Raw genomic sequence first — 20,206 nt, 5'->3', positions numbered from 1 at the left:
ATATGAGGCTATGTATAGTCTTTATTTAACCTGTTTATGTGACTATCCATTTCACTATGAAATACTAATGTGTTTGTAACACCCCCCGGGGGTATTATATAATATACCATATACTCACCATATTGCCTGTCCAAAATACCCCAAATTCTGAATTTCAGGAAATGTCAAACTCTAAGGGTTTTGTATGAGGAATTTTAGACATGTATATTCTTTTCTCCTTGCTGTCTTGTTCTGATGTCACCTTCCTCACTTTGTCCAACACCGAGCAACAGCTGCCAAGGCCAGGGAATGAAAACACTGATTTTTTTCCCTTTACTTTTACCCTATATGGGTCTTTTAATTTAAAAGTAGGTTTCTTGTAGAGGACATAGTTGTGTCTTGCTTTTTTATTCTATGTGAAAAATCTATGTCTTCTAAGCGGTATATTTAGACAACTTGCACTTATTGTAATTATTGATATAGTTTGCTTGAAATGTACCATCATGCTAGCTGTTTTCTATTTATTCCATTTCTTCTTTGACTTTAAAATTTTTACACTTTTTAAAAATTGAGCATTTTATTCCATTCTACCTCTACTATTGGCTTTTAATTTGTACCTCTTTTTAAAAATTCAGTGGTTTCCTAGAGTTTACAATATACATCTTTAATTAACTGGGATCTATAATAGAAATAAGATGAATTTTTTCTTAGAAACAAATTCAATAGAAAATATGGAACACCTTTACAAAGTATTTGCCTAGACCAGAGAAACTGAATGTAATAACTGGGAACAGTGTCCTTACTTAGACCTAATATAGTATGTGCCACTCTCATAGTCTGTAAGTGGGTAAAGTTGAAAATTATGTAGACCTGACCCAAACGAGGGTGCCTTGTTCCTTTCCTGACTACTCTATATGCCACCCTGGCTTGTATATATGAGGCTTGACTTGAAAGTGAGAAATTCAGCTGTCAGGACACTGAATTTTTTTTTGGCAGCAAATCTACATATCATAAAATAAATAATAATAACTTACTATGACAGGAGAGGAAGTGGTAAGCAAAATAATATCTTTATTTTTAAAATTTAATTTAATTTTTTTAACATCTTTATTGGAGTATAATAGTTTTACAATGGTGTGTTACTTTCTGCTTTATAACAAAGTGAATCAGTTATACATATACATATGTCCCCATATCTCTTCCCTCTTGCATCTCCCTGCCTCCCACACTCCCTATCCCACCCCTCTAGGTGGTCACAAAACACTGAGCTGATCTCCATGTGCTATGCAGCTGCTTCCCACTAGCTATCTATTTAACGTTTGGTAGTGTATATATGTCCATGCCACTCTCTCACTTTGTTCCAGCTTACCCTTCCCCCTCCCCATATCCTCAAGTCCATTCTCTAGTAGGTCTGCATCGTTATTCCCGGCTTGCCCCTAGGTTCTTCTGACATTTTTTTTCTTTTTTTTTTAGATTCCATATATATGTGTTAGCATATGGTATTTGTTTTTCTCTTTCTGACTTACTTCACTCTGTATGACAGACTCTAGGTCCATCCACCTCACTACAAATAACTCAGTTTCGTTCCTTATTATAGCTGAGTAATATTCCATTGTATATATGTGCCACATCTTCTTTATCCATTTATCTGTTGATGGACACTTAGGTTGCTCCCATGTCCTGGCTATTGTAAATAGAGCTGCAATGAATATTTTGGAACATGACTCTTTTTGAATTCTGGTTTTCTCAGGGTACATGCCCAGAAGTGGGATTGCTGGGTCGTATGGTAGTTCTATTTTTAGTTTTTAAAGGAACCTCCATACTGTTCTTCATAGTGGCTGTATCAATTTACATTCCCACCAACAGTGCAAAAGGGTTCCCTTTTCTCCACACCCTCTCCAGCATTTATTGTTTCTAGATTTTTTGATGATGGCCATTCCGATTGGTGTGAGATGATATCTCATTGTAGTTTTGATTTCCATTTCTCTAATGATTAATGACATTGAGCATTCTTTCATGTGTTTGTTGGCAATATCTTCTTTGGAGAAATGTCTATTTAAGTCTTCTGCGCATTTTTGGATTGGGTTGTTTGTTTGTTTGACATTGAGCTGCATGAGTTGCTTGTATGTTTTGGAGATTAATCCTTTGTCAGTTGCTTCATTTGCAAATATTTTCTCCCATTCTGAGGGTTGTCTTTTCGTCTTGTTTATGGTTTCCTTTGCTGTGCAAAAGCTTTTAAGTTTCATCAGGTCCCATTTGTTTATTTTTGTTTGTAATTCCATTTCTCTAGGAGGTGGGTCAAAAAGAATCTTGCTGTGATTTATGTCATAGAGTTTTCTGCCTATGTTTTCCTCTAAGAGTTTGATAGTTTCTGGCCTTACATTTAGGTCTTTAATCCATTTTGAGCTTATTGTTGTGTATGGTGTTAGGGAGTGATCTAATCTCATACTTTTACATGTACCTGTCCAGTTTTCCCAGCACCACTTATCGAATAGGCTGTTCTTTCTCCACTCTACATTCCTGCCTCCTTTATCAAAGATAAGGTGACCATATGTGCATGGGTTTATCTCTGGGCTTTCTATCCTGTTCCGTTGATCTATATTTCTGTTTTTGTGCCCGTACCATACTGTTTTGATTACTGTAGCTTTGTAGTATAGTCTGAAGTCAGGGAGCCTGATTCCTCCAGCTCCGTTTTTCGTTCTCAAGATTGCTTTGGCTATTCGGGGCCTTTTGTATTTCCATACAAATAGTGAAAAATTTTGTTCTAGTTCTGTGAAAAATGCCAGTGGTAGTTTGATAGGGATTGCATTGAATCGGTAGATTGCTTTGGGCAGTAGAGTCATTTTCACAATGTTGATTCTTCCAATCCAAGAACATGGTATATCTCTCCATATATTTGTATCATCTTTAATTTCTTTCATCAGTGTCTTATAATTTTCTGCATACAGGTCTTTTGTCTCCTTAGGTAGGTTTATTCCTAGATATTTTATTCTTTTTGTTGCGAAGGTAAACGGGAGTGTTTTCTTAATTTCACTTTCAGATTTTTCATCATTAGTGTATAGGAATTCAAGAGATTTCTGTGCATTAATTTTGTATCTTGCTACTTTACCAAATTCATTGATTAGCTCTAGTAGTTTTCTAGTAGCATCTTTAGGATTCTCTTTATATAGTATAATGTCATCTGCAAACAGTGACAGCTTTACTTCTTCTTTTCCGATTTGGATTCCTTTTATTTCCTTTTCTTCTCTGATTGCTGTGGCTAAAACTTCCAAAACTATGTCGAATAATAGTGGTGAGAGTGGGCAACCTTGTCTTGTTCCTGATCTTAGTGGAAATGGTTTCAGTTTTTCACCATTGAGGACGATGTTTGCTGTGGGTTTGTCATATATGGCCTGTATTATGTTGAGGTAAGTTCCCTCTGTGCCTACTTTCTGGAGGGTTTTTTTTTTTAATCATAAATGGGTGTTGAATTTTGTCGAAAGCTTTCTCTGCATCTATTGAGATGATCATATGATTTTTCTCCTTCAGTTTGTTAATATGGTGTATCATGTTGGTTGATTTGCGTATATTGAAGAATCCTTGCATTCCTGGGTTAAACCACAGTTGATCATGGTGTATGATCCTTTTAACGTGCTGTTGAATTCTGTTTGCTAGTATTTTGTTGAGGATTTTTGCATATATGTTGATCAGTGATAGTGGCCTGTAGTTTTCTTTCTCTGTGACATCTTTGTCTGGTTTTGGTATCAGAGTGATGGCAGCCCCGTAGAATGAGTTTGGGAGTGTTCCTCCCTCTGCTATATTTTGGAAGAGTTTGTGAAGGATAGGTGTTATCTCTTCTCTAAATGTTTGATAGAATTCGCCTGTGAAGCCATCTGGTCCTGGGCTTTTGTTTGTTGGAAGATTTTTAATCACAGTTTCAATTTCAGTGCTTGTTATTGGTCTGTTCATATTTTCTATTTCTTCCTGGTTCAGTCTCGGAAGGTTGTGCATTTCTAAGAATTTGTCCGTTTCTTCCAGGTCGTCCATTTTATTGGCATAGAGTTGCTTGTAGTAATCTCTCATGATCCTTTGTACTTCTGCAGTGTCAGTTGTTACTTCTCCTTTTTCATTTCTAATTCTATTGATTGGAGTCTCCTCCCTTTTTTTCGTGATAAGTCTGGCTAATGGTTTATCAATTTTGTTTATCTTCTCAAAGAACCAGCTTTTAGTTTTGTTGATCTTTGCTATCGTTTCCTTCATTTCTTTTTCATTTATTTCTGATCTGATCTTTATGATTTCTTTGCTTTTGCTAACTTTGGGGTTTTTTTGTTCTTTCTCTAATTGCTTTAGGTGTAAGGTTAGGTTGTTTTTTGAGATTTTTCTTGTGTCTTAAGGTAGGAGTTTCTTGCTATAGACTTCCCTCTTAGAACTGCTTTTGCTGCGTCCCATAGGTTTTGGGTCGTTGTGTTTTCATTGTCATTTGTTTCTAGGTATTTTTTTAATTTCTTCTTTGATTTCTTCAGTGATCTCTTGGTTATTAAGTAGTGTGTTGTTTAGCCTCCATGTATGTGTATTTCTTACAGATTTTTTCCTGTAATTGATATCTAGTGTCATAGTGTTGTGGTCAGAAAAGATACTTGATACGATTTCAATTTTCTTAAATTTACCAAGGCTTGATTTGTGACCCAAGATATGATGTATCCTGGAGAATGTTCCATGAGCACTTGTGAAGAATGTGTATTCTGTTCTTTTTGGATGGTATGTCCTATAAATATCAATTAAGTCCATCTTGTTTAATGTATCATTTAAAGCTTGTGTTTCCTTGTTTATTTTCATTTTGGATGATCTGTACATTGGTGAAAGTGGGGTGTGAAAGTCCCCTACTATGATTGTGTTCCTGTCGATTTCCCGTTTTATGGCTGTTAGTATTTGCCATATGTATTGAGTTGTTTCTGTGTTGGGTTCATAAATATTTAAAATTGTTATATATTCTTGGATTGATCCCTTGATCATTATGTAGTGTCCTTCTTTGTCTCTTGTAATAGTCTTTGTTTTAAAGTCTATTTTGTCTGACATGAGAATTGCTACTCTAGCTTTCTTTTGATTTCCATTTGCATGGAATATCTTTTTCCATTCCCTCACTTTCAGTCTATACGTGTCCCTAGGTCTGAAGTGGGTCTCTTGTAGACAGCATATATATGGGTCTTGTTTTTAGATCTGTTCAGCCAGTCTATGTCTTTTGGTTGTAGCATTTAATCTATTTTCATTTAAGGTAATTATCGATATATATGTTCCTATTACCAATTTCTTTATTGTTTTGGGTTTATTATTGTAGGTCTTTTCCTTCTCTTGTGTTTCCTGCCTTTCCTGCCTAGGGAAGTTCCAAGCATTTGTTGTAAAGCTGGATTGGTGGTGCTGAATTCTCTTAGCTTTTGCTTGTCTGTAAAGGTTTTAATTTCTCTGTCAAATCTGAATGAGATCCTTGCTGGGTAGAGTAATCTTGGTTGTAGGTTTTTCTCCTTCATCACTTTCAATATGTCCTGCCACTTCCTTCTGGCTTGCAGAGTTTCTGCTAAAAGATGAGCTGTTAACCTTATGGAGATTGCCTTATGTGTTATTTGTTGTTTTTCCCTTGCTGCTTTTAATATTTGTTCTTTCTATTTAATTTTTGATAGTTTGATTAATATGTGTCTTGGCGTGTTTCTCCTTGGATTTCTCCTGTATGGGACTCTCTGTGCTTCCTGGACTTGATTAACTATTTCCTTTCCCATATTAGGGAAGTTTTCAACTATAGTCCCTTCAAATATTTTCTCAGTCTCTCTCTTTTTCTCTTCTTCTTCTGGGACCCCTATAATTCAAATGTTGGTGCATTTAATGTTGTCCCAGAGGTCTCTGAGACTGTCTTCTTTTCATGCTTTTTTCTTTATTTTGCTCTGCAGTAGTTATTTCCACTATTTTATCTTCCAGGTCACTTACCTGTTCTTCTGCCTCAGTTATTCTGCTATTGATTCCTTCTAGAGAATTTTTTATTTCATTTATTGTGTTGTTCATCACTGTTTGTTTGCTCTGTAGTTCTTCTAAGTCCTTATTAAAAGTTTGCTGCATTTTTCCCATTCTATTTCTAAGATTTTGGATCATCTTTACTATCAGTATTCTGAATTCTTTTTCTGCCTATTTCCTCTTCACTTGTTAGGTCTGGTGATTTTTTGCCTTGCTCCTTCATGTGCTGTGTGTTTCTCTGTCTTCTTATTTGCTTATCTTACTGTGTTTGGGATTGCCTATTCACAGGCTGAAGCTTCGTAGTTTCCATTGTTTTTGGTGTTTCTCCCCAGTGGCTAAGTTTGGTTCAGTGGGTTGTGTAGGTTTCCTGGTGGAGGGGACTCGTAGTGCCTGTGTTCTGGTGGATGAGGCTCGATTTTGTCTTTCTGGTGGGGAGGTCCACGTCTGGTGCTGTGTTTTGGGGTGTCTTTGGCCTTATTATGATTTTAGGCAGGCTCTGTGCTAATGGATGGGGTTGTGTTCCTGTCTTGCTAGTTGTTTGGCATAGAGTGTCCTGCACTGTAGGTTGCTGGTCGTTGAGTGGAGCTGGGTCTTGGTGTTGAGATCGAGATCTCTGGGAGATTTTTGCTGTTTGATATTACGTGGAGCTGGGAGGTCTCTTGTGGACCAGTGTCCTGAAGTTGGCTCTCCCACCTCAGAGGCACAGCACTGACTCCTGGCTGCAGCACCAAGAGCCTGTCTTCCACACGGCTCATAATAAAAGGGAGAAAAGAAAGAAAGAAAGAAGATAAAATAAAATAAAATAAAGTAAAATAAAATTTAAAAAGTTATTAATGTAAAAACTAAATAATAATCATTAAGAACAAAATTGTTTTAAGTAATTAAAGAAAAAAAACGGACAGACAGAACCCTAGGACAAATGGTAAAAGCAAGCTATACAGATAAAATCACACACAGAAGCATACACATACACACTCACGAAAAGAGAAAAATATATATATATGTTTGCTCCCAGAGTCCACCTCCTCAATTTGCGATGATTCGTTGTCTATTCAGGTATTCCACAGATGCAGGTACATCAAGTTGATTGTGGAGATTTAATCCGCTGCTCCTGAGGCTGCTGGGAGAGATTTCCCTTTCTCTTCTTTGTTCGCACAGCTCCCGGGGTTCAGCTTTGGATTTGGCCCCGCCTCTGCATGTAGGTCACCTGCGGGGCCTCTCTTCTTCCCTCGGGCAGGACGGGGTTAAAGGAGCCGCCGATTCAGGGGCTCTGGCTCACTCAGGCCGGGGGGAGGGAGGGGTACGGATGCGGGGCGAGCCTGCGGCGGCAGAGGCCAGCGTGACGTTGCACCAGCCTGAGGTGCTGTGTAGAACTCTCCCGGGAAAGTTGTCCCTGGATCACGGAACCCTGGCAGTGATGGGCTGCACAGGCTCCCAGGAGGGGCGCTTGCACACAGGCTTCTTGGTGGCGGCAGCAGCAGCAGCCTTAGCGTCTCATGCCCGTCTCTGGGGTCCACGCTAATAGCCGTGGCTCGTTCCCGTCTCTGGAACTCCTTTAAGCGGCACTCTTAATCCCTTCTGCTGGCGCACCAGGGAACAAAGAGGCAAGAAAAAGTCTCATCTCTTCGGCAGCTCTAGACTTTTTCCTGGACTCCCTCCCGGCTAGCCGTGGTGCACTAACCCCCTGCAGGCTGTGTTCACGCCGCCAACCCCAGTCCTCTCCCTGTGCTCCGACTGATGGAAGCCCGAGCCTCAGCTCCCAGCCCCGCCCGTCCTGGCGGGTGAGCAGACAAGCTTCTCGGGCTGGTGACTGCCAGTCGGCACAGATCTTCTGTGTGGGAATCTCTCCTCTTTGCCCTCCGCACCCCTGTTGCTGTGCTCTTCTCCGTGGCTCCGAAGCTCCCCCCTCCACCACCCACAGTCTCCGCCCGAGAAGGGGCTTCTAGTGTGTGGAAACCTTTCCTCCTTCACAGCTCCCTCCCACTGGTGCAGGTCCCGTCCTATTCTTTTGTGTCTGTTTTTTCTTTTTTCTTTTGCCCTACCCAGGTACGTGGGGAGTTTCTTGCCTTTTGGGAGGTCTGAGGTCTTCTGCCAGCGTTCAGTAGGTGTTCTGTAGGAGTTGTTCCACATGTAGATGTATTTCTGATGTATTTGTGGGGAGGAAGGTGATCTCCACGTCTTACTCTTCCGCCATCTTGAAGCTCCTCCTAATATCTTTATTTTTTCTTCCATCCCAGTTTCATATCCAAAAACATATTCTTCCACGCCATATTGACAAACTCTCCAGGGTCCTCCATCTAAAGACCCACTTGTAATCCAGCTGGAAACAGGGTCTGGATGCTAAGCTCAAAACCTGGCAATACTACTATACTAACATTGAGTACAACTTGTCAATCTCTTCTTCTAACACTTAGACTCCAAGCTCTTTAAATGTACTACGTTATTTAACCTTCATAACTATATTATGAAATGGCTACTGTTGTTATTATCATCTCAGTTTTACAGATGACAAAACTGAAGTGAGAGAGATTAAATAACTTATTCAAGTCCACACAGCTAAGAATTAGGCACACAAAAATTTTGATATACCTGTGTCTCTTTTGCACCTTCCCTTTCTTTTGAAACTGGCTTATGGCATAACCTAATGAACAGATTCTTAGACATTGTGTGTGTGTCGGGGGGGGTGTGGGTAGGATGGGCTGTGGGTCTGGGTAGCCAGCCAGCCAGCCAGCCACCCTCCACTGCCAAGATCCAGCAAGGCCAAGATACTTTTATACCCATTTTTCCTATGGAGGCAGGAATGTAAAATTCATTATGTGGATTTGTAATCTGATGGTTAGGCTGGAAAAGCAGGCTCAAAGGATACTTTCCCTCACTGATCCCTCAGGACCACTCTGATATAAAATATTATGTGTTGTTGGGTATGTTGTTATTTACATGTGTGCATGGGTATGCATTTACACGCACGATTCTGTGTCAATTAGCTTGTACGTGTTAAGTATAGTACATTGGTTCTCAAACTTAATCTAATATCAGCTACCTAGATAAAATCTCAAATATTTCTGGAGCCTATCCTCAGAGATTCTGATTCAGCTCAGCTGACATGGGGTGCAACGGTTGGCTATATGCACCTGAAGTGATTCTAATGCAGGTGATTTATGCAGACCACATTTTGGGAAACAATAAGATAATGGTTTAGAGTGAGCTCTGGAGCCAGGCTGCTACTGAGTGGTTGTAGGTGTGGGCAAGTCAACTTGCCTCTCTTAACCTCAATTTTCTCGTCTGTGAAAAATGAATAATAGTACCTGCCTTGCGAGGTTGCTATGAGGATTGAATGACATATATTGATTTAAAACGTGTGTCATTTGATGTGCCTGATGTACCATAAGTGCTCAATAAATAGTAGCTCTTATTATTCCTGTAATGCTATTTATATTAATCTCTACACTAGGAGGACTCTAAGACATGGTCTCTGCCCTATAATACTTACAATTAAGAAGACTAAAGCACATGAAGAAACTAGAGGACATTTAAACATGTTAAATTGTGGGATGCTAACTTTAAGGGTGGGTAGTAAATAAGAATCTTAAGACTGAAGTGACTGAGAGCCAGGAAAGGTTTAGCATTTTGTCTGGAGGACTTCACTGTGACTGCTAATAGTGAGATAAGTGTAGTACTACAACTGCAGGCATACCTAGTTTTATCGCGCTTCACTTTATTGTGCTTCACAGCTATTGCATTGAGCAACTCTGTTGGCACCAGTTTTCCAACAGCATTTGCTCATTTCATATCTCTGTGTCACATTTTGGTAATTCTTGCAATATTTCAAACATTTTCATTATTATTATATTTGTTACGGTGATCTGTGATCTTTGATGTTACTATTGTAATTGTTTTGGAATTTTTTAGCAATAAAAAATTTTTAAATTAAGGTATGTAGTTTTTTAGACAAATATGCATATTGCAAACTTAATAGACTACAATCTAGTGTAAACATAACTTTAATATGTACTGGAAAACAAAAAAAATCATGTGACTTCCTTTATTGCGATATTTGCTTTATTGCGGTGGTCTGGAACTGAACCTGCAATATCTCCTAGGTCTATCTGTATATAAATTAGGATAGCACTTTCCACATGTCAGGTGTTCATGGAAGGAAGGTGTCAACTTGAGCTAGAGAAAGCTCCATGGAGCAGTTAGAAGTCGAACAGGTTCTCAGTGGATGGGGATGGTTTGAATGAGTGGAGAGGAGAGCAATAGGACATTCGAAGCAAAGGAAGTAGCCTGTGTTGGGCATAGAGATGGGAATGGAGAGTACATGCAGCTGGCACCAGTCACATTGTATTCCTAGAGTTGTGCACCAGAGGGCACTAGTCACCTAGACCACAAGGATAATGGCAACCATCATCGTTCTCACCGCCCTTCAGCCCAGAATTGTGCAGTGCAGTTGTCCTTAGTGCATGCTAGTAAATAGTGAAGAGGTAGGGAGGGGCCAGTTCCTGAGGGGCTACTATGAACAGGAATTTTGGTCGTAGCGTATAACCTCACTCCCTGAGAAGGATTTAAAGAACCTGGAAAGCTGAAAAGGTGAAAGCGGTTGCAGACAATGCGAGTGCAAGTCAGGGTAGGTTTGGGACAATAGGTCCTGTGTCTCAGGAAAACTAGGGGTGGGGTGCTGCTCTTGTATAGCTTTCTCAAGGTAGGAAAGGGAGATGCAGTTATCCAAGACTCTGGACACATTGCCTTCTGAAGTCCTGGCTACTCTGCTGGTGGCTCTATGGCAGAAGGTTTCCACTCATTTAGAGAGCATATATTTGGTATTTTCTTTATGCCTAGCTCAGACCTACTAAGTGCCTCAGTTTGGCTGACACTTCATAGATTATAAGTAACTTCTATGCCCATTCTCTCACTTTGTTCTTACCACGTTCTGTGAAGAAGAGTCAGAGACAATTAATTCCATTTCACAGAGGTAAAAACAAAGTCTAAGGAGTGTGTTGACTCAACTTAGATTATGCAGTTAGTAAGTGATGTCTTCTCACAGCCCAAGTCTTCTGACTTTGACAAGTTGATATTTACAATATCATTAGCTTTCCACCATGTAAGATGCTATGTAGAGAGAAATAGAAATCAATTAGAAATCATGGTCCCTGCCCTCAAGGGGCCTAGAATTTTTGGAAGAAATAAACATGCTAGCATTGTGACTTTAAGCAAGTCCACTCCCATCTCTGGGTTAAAGCCTTTTCTATAAAATAATGGTTTGCACTATATGACCTCAAACATTTTGTTTCCCATCCTCCTAGAAATAAACATCCATTGAATCACAGAAAACAGCGCATGATGACATAGTGTGGTTGGGTGAGGAAATAATCACTCAGGCCAGCTTGGGAAGCTACTGCAGGGTCCAATGGCTAGAGCTACTGTGAGGAAAGAAGAGGGGAAATCGAATTGGGGAGAAAGCCCTAGCTCTCTTGTTGGTGCTAAAAATTGTTCACTCTGATATCCACCAGTGTGCTGGTCCCACAAATACGCCGTATGTTGGCTCTTTGAGATACCTCTCTACTGATTCATCACCAACCCCCTTGGTGCTCACTGATTTTAGCTAAAAGTGGGAGTTAATCAACAAGGGCATCTTAGAGGAGGATGTCACAGATCCTGTGGTGTGTCAGAAAGAATTCAGGGTGGTAGGAATCTGGAGTCACTGAAGTGACTGAGAACCAGGAAAGGGTTAGTCTCCTAAAGCACCCGCTCTGGAGGGCTTCAGTGTGATGAAGGACTGGTAATAATAACACAATTGTAGTCCTACAATTATATAAATTAAAGATAGCGCTTTCTACATGCCAGGTGCTTTCACAAGTGTTTTTACAGGAATAACTCTTCTATTCATTATGATAAACTTATGTGATAGCAACTGTTATTTTCCCCATTTTACAGTTGTGGAAACTGATGTATATTATGCACTGTCTATCCACCTCTTTTCCTCAGAGCTCTTTTCTCTTCTTAATCCTCTCCCTCCACTTTGAACCTCACTCATTATCCGCCTTATCTTTGGATAACATTTTATTCCAATAATGTTCTACTGTATAAGATAAAATGCCCAAAGTCTAGAATTTTGAGGATTCCAGAGTCAAGGCGCCTTGTAAATCTAGCCACACATAGCTAACCAATACTCCCTTCTGCCCTCCCAACCTCATAGAAATGTCTTCAATGGGACATCTTCCAGGAAGTACCAGCTAGTGACTGAGAAAACAGGGAGAGGTTGGAAATGCAGGCAGAGAGGCTGTCTCGAAGCCAAAGGGATTTAGAAGATTTAGAGAACCTTTTGAAAGTGTGTCAGGGGGACACTTTGTCTTAAAAGAAAGGCCTCCTGGCCCAAATGCTTGAAAGGAAGGGTGAGGCAAGGTAGAAATACATGAATGAAAAGAATGTGCAGGGCTGTAACCTGACTTATGGGCTAAGATGGTCCATGTAGTGTACTTTGGGGCAGGCTTTAAACAAACAAAAACCAAAATCTCTCCTCCCATAAAAGTCTTGTTTGGTTCTCCAGGAAACCCCCATAGAATTCAAATGTAAAATAGATAGCTAGTGGGAAGCAGCTGCATCGCTCCAGGAGATCAGATCGGTGCTTTGTGACCACCTCAGTGGGGTGGGATAGGGAGGGTGGGAGGGAGAAGCAAGATGGAGGGGATATGGGGATATATGTATACACATAGCTGATTCACTTTGTTATACGGCAGAAACTAACACAACACTATAAAGCAATTATACTCCAATAAACATGTTAAAAAAATAAAAAGTCTTTAGGAAGTTTTGCTTAGAGATTATGGGCTTCTCACATTCTCTGCTGCCACCTGGTGGACATCAAGACGTAATGAATAGGGTGTGGGGGCCGGCCAAGCTGACCACGCACAGATCCGGTGCTGCAGCACTGCGGCCCGGGGCAGCCAGCTCCAGGGACATGCGCTGATTCGATCCCTCCAGAGAAGCCATGTGGCTGACAGGGTCTTGATGCTCCGGCCGGGTGTCAGGCCTGTGCCTCTGAAGGGGGAGAGCCGAGTTCAGGACACTGATCCACCAGAGACCTCCCGGCTCCACTCCACGTAATATCAAACGGCGAAAGCTCTCCCAGAGATCTCCATCTCAACGCTAAGACACAGCTCCACTCACCGACCAGCAAGCTACAGTGCTGGACACCAAACAACTAGCAAGACAGGAACACAACCCCACCCATTAGCAGAGAGGCTGCCTAAAATCATAATAAGGTCACAGACACCCCCAAAACACAACAGCAGATGCGGTCCTGCCCACCAGCAAGACAAGATTCAAGCCTCATCCAGCAGAACACAGGCACTACGAGTCCCCTCCACCAGGAAGCCTACACGACCCACTGAACCAACCTTAGCCACTGGGGGCAGACACCAAAAACAAAGGGAGCTCCGAACCTGCAGTCTGTGAAAAGCAGACCCACAAACACAGTAAGTTTAGCAAAATGAAAAGACAGAGAAACACACAGCAGATGAAGGAGCAAGGTAAAAACCCACCACACCAAACAAATGAAGAGGAAATAGGCAGTCTCCCTGAAAAAGAATTCACAGTAATGAGAGTAAAGATGATCCAAAATCTTGGAAATAGGATGGAGAAAATACAAGAAACGTTTAACAAGGACCTAGAAGAACTAAAGAGCAAACAAACACTGAGGAACACCACAATAGATGAAATTAAAAATTCTCTAGAAGGAATCAACAGCAGAATAACTGAGGCAGAAGAATGGATAAGTGACCTGGAAGATGAAATAGTGGAAATAACGACTGCAGAGCAGAAAAAAGAAAAAAGAATGAAAAGAACTGAGGACAGTCTCAGAAACCTCTGGGACAATATTAAATGCACCAACATTCGAATTACAGGGGTCCCAGAAGAAGAAGAGAAAAAGAAAGGGACTGAGAAAATATTTGAAGAGATTATAGTTGAAAACTTCCCTAATATAGGTAAGGAAATAGTCAATCAAGTCCAGGAAGTGCAGAGAGTCCCATACAGGATAAATCCAAGGAGAAACACACCAAGACACATATTAATCAAACTATCAAAAATTAAATACAAAGAAAAAATATTGACAGCAGCAAGGGAAAAACAACAAATAACATACAAGGGAACCCCCATAAGGTTAACAGATGATCTCACAGCAGAAACTCTGCAAGCCAGAAGGGACTGGCAGCACATATTTAAAGTGACGAAAGGGAAAAACCTACAACCAAGATGACTCTACCCAGCAAGGATCTCTTTCAGATTCGATGGAGAAATTAAAACAAATTAAAACAAAAAATGTAGACAGTAGAAACTGTATCTGAGTTGCCCCAGGTGTTGGCCTTAGCAGACAAAGGCTTTAAAGTAACTTTTATAACTATGTTCAAGAAAGCAAAGGGCACTACATGGAATTAAGGAAGGTATGGTGATAATTTCTCATTATGTGGAAAATATCAATAAGGAGATAGACATTATAAAAACAACACAGTGGAAATGAAATGTATAATCACTTAAGTGAAAAGTTCAGTAGAAGGGCTCAGTAGCAGATTTGAGCTGGTAAAAGAAAGAATTAGCAAATGTGAAAATAGATCAATCAAGATTATACGGTCTGAGGAACAGAAAGAAAAAAGAATGATAAAACAGAACAGAACTTCAGAGACTTGTGGGACATTATCAAATGTATCACCATACGCATAATGGGAATTCCAGAAGGAAAGGAGAGAGAGAAAGGGGCAGAAAGAATACTCAAAGAGCTAATGACTGAACCTTCCCAATTTTGACAAAAAAATGTTAATCTACACATCCAAGAAATCAGTAGGCTGTTTTCTGATTCTCTTCTCCAATGTCTCCCTCAGTGAGGAGCTCCCTCCTTTCTCACCTCCCTGAGATTAGGCAACCTTTGGAAGTATTGGGCAGGGTGGCCACAAGGTCTGCTGTGTAGATTTGATCAGATTGGACCCTGTAAAAAGGTATAAGGCCAAGGGAGTTCAAGGAGGCTGTAATCCAGCCCGTTCTCCACTTCCTAAGCTATACAACTGATGCAGAGGTACATCCACTCAGAGAGATAGAGTGCCTCCTTTTCTAATTTGTCTGAAGTCTCAAACTGCTCTCCAAGCCCTGTGCCCACTGGGCAACATGTATTAGAAGGGACACCTTTTTCTAATTTTCACAAAGGCACTTTGTAGATTAGTGTGGGTCCTGGTGTGGGGGCAGGAAAGTGGTGGGACTCAGGGCAGACAGAAAAGCCACTTCACAGAGGTATGCAATCACCCATACAATCAAGCAGGTAGGACTTGAAGGTTAATAAAACCCAAGACATCCCCAAACCTTCCCTTCAATTCTGCCTGGGACTTGAGAGTACAATCATGAGTGTGGTTCTTTTAGTTTTAATGAATCCAAAAGGCCTTTGCCACAGTGCTCCTTTATTACTCAAGTGAGGCAACCCAGGCCTAGCATGGTGGTTAAGAGCCATGTGGTCTGGGGCAAGTTTATTTCTTTTTTTTGAGTCTTAGCTTTTTCTTCTATAACATAGGGCAATAATAATATCTCTCTCAGAGGGTTATTATAAAGAAGGAAAAGGAATGTAAAGTGCTAAGCAAAGTGTTTGGCACATAATAGACTCTCAGTATATGTGAGCATGTGACCTATTATTAATGCTTAAAATGTAGTCACCAAAGGCAGGAGTGGTGTGTGACTCCTGACACTCCTGTACCTTCCCTTACCAGGAGAGCTGGAGCCTCTTGAAAGTCTTTTCCTTGGAGACATTTGTCTCCTTTTCCTTGGCTCTGCAAAGCAACTCCTTCCTAGACCCACTCTCTCTAGGCTACATTGGCTGGCACTGGGGCTAAAGACTATAGTCCTGGCTTCTTGGAGTTGGAAAGGGTCTTAAAGGGCCACTGGCTCAGGGATTTTCAAAAACTACTGTGTGGATAGGCTTCAGATCAGCATCATCTGGGGGAGCTTATTAAAATACAGATATCCAGAGCCCTCCTACAGAGAATCTTTTTCAGGAGGTCTGGAGTGGGACTTGAGAATCTGTGCTTTTGACCAGTGTCCCAGATTATTCTGGTCCTCTGCACCTCCCCCCTCATGTCTGCAATCATGGAATTCCCTAGAAGGCACCAACCACCTATACCAGGGATGGAGAGGCAGGTTGATAGGCAAGAAGGCTCTGGCTGTAGAAAGGTTTGTCTCCAACTAAGCCTATTTCCTCTGCCTCCCATACCCTGCTGACATTACTAGGTCTGAGGTTTGAAGCCACAATGCAGAAAACCAGTTTTCTACCTCATTCCCAGGTCTCCAGCAGTGACAGCCATGTTCCTCAAAACTGAAAATAGCTCCTGTCTCCTCCCTAACTCTTTCCATGCTTCGCTTCTCCAGACTGAGCAACCTTACCACCCTCTATGTAACTAACTGGCTTAGAGATATTGCGGCCTCACCAGGGGCCGAGCAAACTGAGCAATTGCCTTCAGCTTTCATTGCTTTTCTAGGCATGGCAGAGCAGCAGTAGGTGGCAGCTGTGTCCCAAAGTGTCCCCATTCTCTCTCCCTTCCTCCCTTATTTCTACTCCCCCTATGGTTCTGTCCTGGAGTGACAGGCGTTATGGGAACACTGTCTGTTTGCTGCTTCAAGTCCCATCAAACCAACATGTTGAACACTGCTGTATGTACTTCCTACAGAGGGCACATTAGTTTTGCTTGGTGAGCACGCCCTAATTGGGTTCCCAGAGGGAACTTCTAATACTAGTACAGAGAATTAAGAACCAGCCAACAGATGGGGTGAGAAGCATGATGGGGAGGGTGGCAGCCAGGATTGCACATCTCCTGGAGTCTGTATCAACCATAAGACTGACAGGCTGGATCTGGGGGAAACAGCCAAGCTCCCAGTGGAAAGATCAGGTGGCAGAATGAAGTCGTTCTTCACAATATTTACACAGCGAATCTCTGCCCACTCAAGGATTTCTTTACAGATTTTGAAATCAGCCACTTTGGACATGCTGGTTTTTGTTTTGTGTCGTTTGAGGGATTTTTGGGAGAAGTGGGTGTAGGGGAAGGAGGGTACTTTTCTCCTGGGTTTCTTGGGTGGCACATAAACTCAAATCATGAGGCCCATGCCCCAACTCAAGATATCCTAGCCCAATAATCTTCAGCTTGTGTGCTGCAGACTCCTAATTGTAACTAGTCTGTGAACCCACACACTTGGATATTCCATACTTTCATAGTTGGATAACCTAAACTTTTTGAGATACCTTTTTTGAGTCCCTGCTTTAAGAACCTTCTTTGAAGTCTCAGTTCTTAGTTTTTTCCTTTTCTCTATCTACAATTATTCCCTTGATGATATGTAGTCCCCTAGCTTTACTATCTCAATCCCCTCCCCCAACTCTACTGCCAAACCTTCTCCACCTACAGCCTTCTCCACCTTAAAACCTTGAAGTCATCCTTGACACTCCTCTTTCTCTCACTTCCTACATGCATCTGTCAGCAAATTCTGTTCTACCTTCAAAATACTATATATCCAGAATCCAACTACATCTCCATACTGCTTCAACCCTACTGCTATACTCCTCGTTGAAGCCAACATCCATTTCTCTCTTGGATTTCTGCAAAAGTTTCCTAACTTTCTCCCTTCTGTCACTCTTTCTATTTAAAATCTGTTCTTAACAACCAAGAGATATTTTCTTTTAACTGAAAAATTTTATTGAGGTAATTGTAGGTCACATGCAGTTGTAAGAAACAGTTCAGCGAGACCCACTGACACTTTGCTCAATTCTCCAGATGGTAACATTTTGTAAATCTACCGTGTAAAATCACAACCAGGATATTGGCATATAGTTCACTGATTTTATTCTGATTTCACCAGTTTTGGTTGTACTTATTTGTGTGTGTGTGTATTAAGTTCTATACAATTTTATCACATATGTAAGTTCATGTCCCCACCACCACAGTCAAGATACAGAACATTTCCACAAAGATTCTTTGTGTTGCCCTTTTATAGACATACCCACGTCCTTCCCACACTACTTCTCTGCCCTGTCCTTAAACCCTGGCCACCATTCATCAGCCCTTAATTTCTAAAATGTTGTCCATTCAAAAATGATATATAAAGGGAATTACACAGCATGTAACGTTTTGGAATTGGCTTTTTTGTTTTTTTTACTCAGCATAATTCTCCAAGTTGTTGTGTTTATCAGTAGTTCTTTCCTTTTATTGCTGAGTGATATTCCATGGATTATTAGTTTGCTAGGGCTGCCATAGCAAAGTATCACAAACTGTGTGGCTTAAAACAACAGGAATCTATTGTCTTACAGTTCTGGAAGCTAGAAGTTCAAAATCAAGGTGTTGGCAGAGCCATGCTCCCTATGGGACTCTTTCTTGGTAAGAACCTTTTATTGTCTCCTCCTAGCTCCTGGTGGTGGCCATTAATCCTTGGCTTGTAGCTATATCAGTCCCATCTACCTACGTCATCACATGGCCATATTTACATCATCTTCCTCCTGTGAACATCCGTTTCTGGGTCCAAATTTCCCCCTTTTTATTTTATTAAGTGGTGGATGGCAAGGGGACTTCAAGGGGAGATGAGGATTAGAGATGGAGCTTACATGTCTAGGTAATGTTGCTCAACAGTATGGTGCAGACTCTCTGGGTCAGAGGACTCTGAAGGACAACAGTGGCTTGGGGGCTTTAATCTGTAGCTAACAGATGTTTGGTGTAGTCTTGTGGGATATGCAAAGCAGGCTAAAAATGGCTAAAAATCTGGTTGTATAAAAATTAGCGCTTGGCACTGATGTGCTTTTGACAGAGTGGGTGCTGGCCTGCTTTGAAGAAATAAACAACATAGGGCCAATACACTGAGGCCATCTTTGACTCATTTATATAACACGGGGTCTTTTGGGAACTCTATATTTAACATGTTGAGGAACTACTAAACGGGTTTCCGGAGTATACCATTTTACATCCCTACCAGTAGTATATGAGTGACCCAATTTCCCTGTATCCTTGGCAGCATTTGGTGTTGTCAACTATTTTTAATTTTAGTCATTCTGATAGGTAGGTAGTGATATTTCATTGCAATTTATTTTGCATTTCCCTAATGGCTAATGATGTTGACCATCTATTGATGTACTTATTTACCATCTATGTATCCTCCTCAGTGAAATCTCTGTTCATGTATTTTGCCTGTCTTCTAATTTGATTGTTTTAACTGTTGAGTTTCGAGAGTTATTTATGTACTCACAATACTTGTCCTTTGACAGATATATGGTTTGCAAATATTTTCCCCCACCTAGCAGCTTGTTGATTCATCCTCTTACAGAGTCCTGTGCAGAGCAAAACTTTTCTATTTCGATGAAGTTTAATCTATCAATTTTTCCTTTTATGGATCGCATTTTTGGTGTCAGGCCTAACAAATCTTTGCTTAGCTCTAGACCCTGAAGATTCTCTCTTAATGTTTAGAGAAAGTTTTATAGTTTTACATTTCAGTCCATTGTTGGGAGAGCAGTCACTGCTGACCTGTCACCCCTCCCCAGGCTTGCCCACTCAGAGCCTTGGACCTAGAACACTTCCTAACCGAAAGATAAGAAACCCTCACAGCCTGTGCCATTCTTATTGCCTTGCGTGGGAATATGTTTCCCTGTTTCAGACTCAATATGACTCCTTTTTTCTGCCTAAGTGTGTGTGTCTATGGCACCTGGTCAACCCCATTGCTATATCTGTCCCCTGCGGGGACATGAGGGGTGTGTGTAGGCCAATTTCCCTGCTGTGGTTGCTGAGAGGGACCAACACCCACTATTGGAGCTAGTCTTGCTCTTACTTGTCTAGGTAAGTAAAGTGTTGTTCCAACCACTGCTTGACTGTATTGTGTTTTCTTTGAAGACTCCGATACCAAGATCCTTGTGGTTGACGTAGTTATGAACTTCGCTGTCTTCTATGAAGCTGTAGTTCTCTCCTGGCATTGGTAACTGGTGTTTGATCATGAACCATTTTGAGTGTTTTTGGTGGGGTTTTATTTTGGGGGGGGGATAAGGTGTGAGGTTTATTTTTTTATTTATTTTTAAAAATTATTTATTTAGCTGCACTGCATGTTAGTTGCGGCACATGGGCTCTTCAGTTGCAGCGGGCGGGATCTTTTAGTTGCGGCATGCGGGATCTTTATCTTTAGTTGTGGCATGCAGGATCTACTTCCCTGAGCAGGGATTGACCCCAGGTCTCCTGTACTGGAAACGTGCAGTCTT

At 41.1% G+C, this 20,206-nt stretch overlaps 1 protein-coding gene across 13 annotated transcripts in view; it reads left to right on the top strand.

Moving 5' to 3' along the window:
• Positions 1 to 20,206, top strand: part of ARHGAP36 (Rho GTPase activating protein 36) — a 154,409-nt gene that overhangs the window by 11,934 nt on the left and 122,269 nt on the right. For 5 of the 13 annotated variants that reach the window (XM_073799073.1, XM_073799072.1, XM_033848960.2 and 2 more), the window contains one exon: positions 18,284 to 18,350. The exons of the other annotated variants lie outside the window; for them this stretch is intronic. In XM_073799073.1, the coding sequence (XP_073655174.1) occupies positions 18,284 to 18,350 (67 nt within the window). The remainder of the gene's footprint in view (positions 1 to 18,283; positions 18,351 to 20,206) is intronic. 13 annotated transcript variants of the gene reach the window in all.

This window comes from Tursiops truncatus, chromosome X (assembly GCF_011762595.2).
Source record: "Tursiops truncatus isolate mTurTru1 chromosome X, mTurTru1.mat.Y, whole genome shotgun sequence".
Classification (NCBI taxonomy): Eukaryota; Metazoa; Chordata; class Mammalia; order Artiodactyla; family Delphinidae; genus Tursiops; species Tursiops truncatus.
The sequence above is the reverse complement of the archived record's forward strand: the minus strand, read 5'-3'. Positions and strand labels throughout refer to the sequence as shown.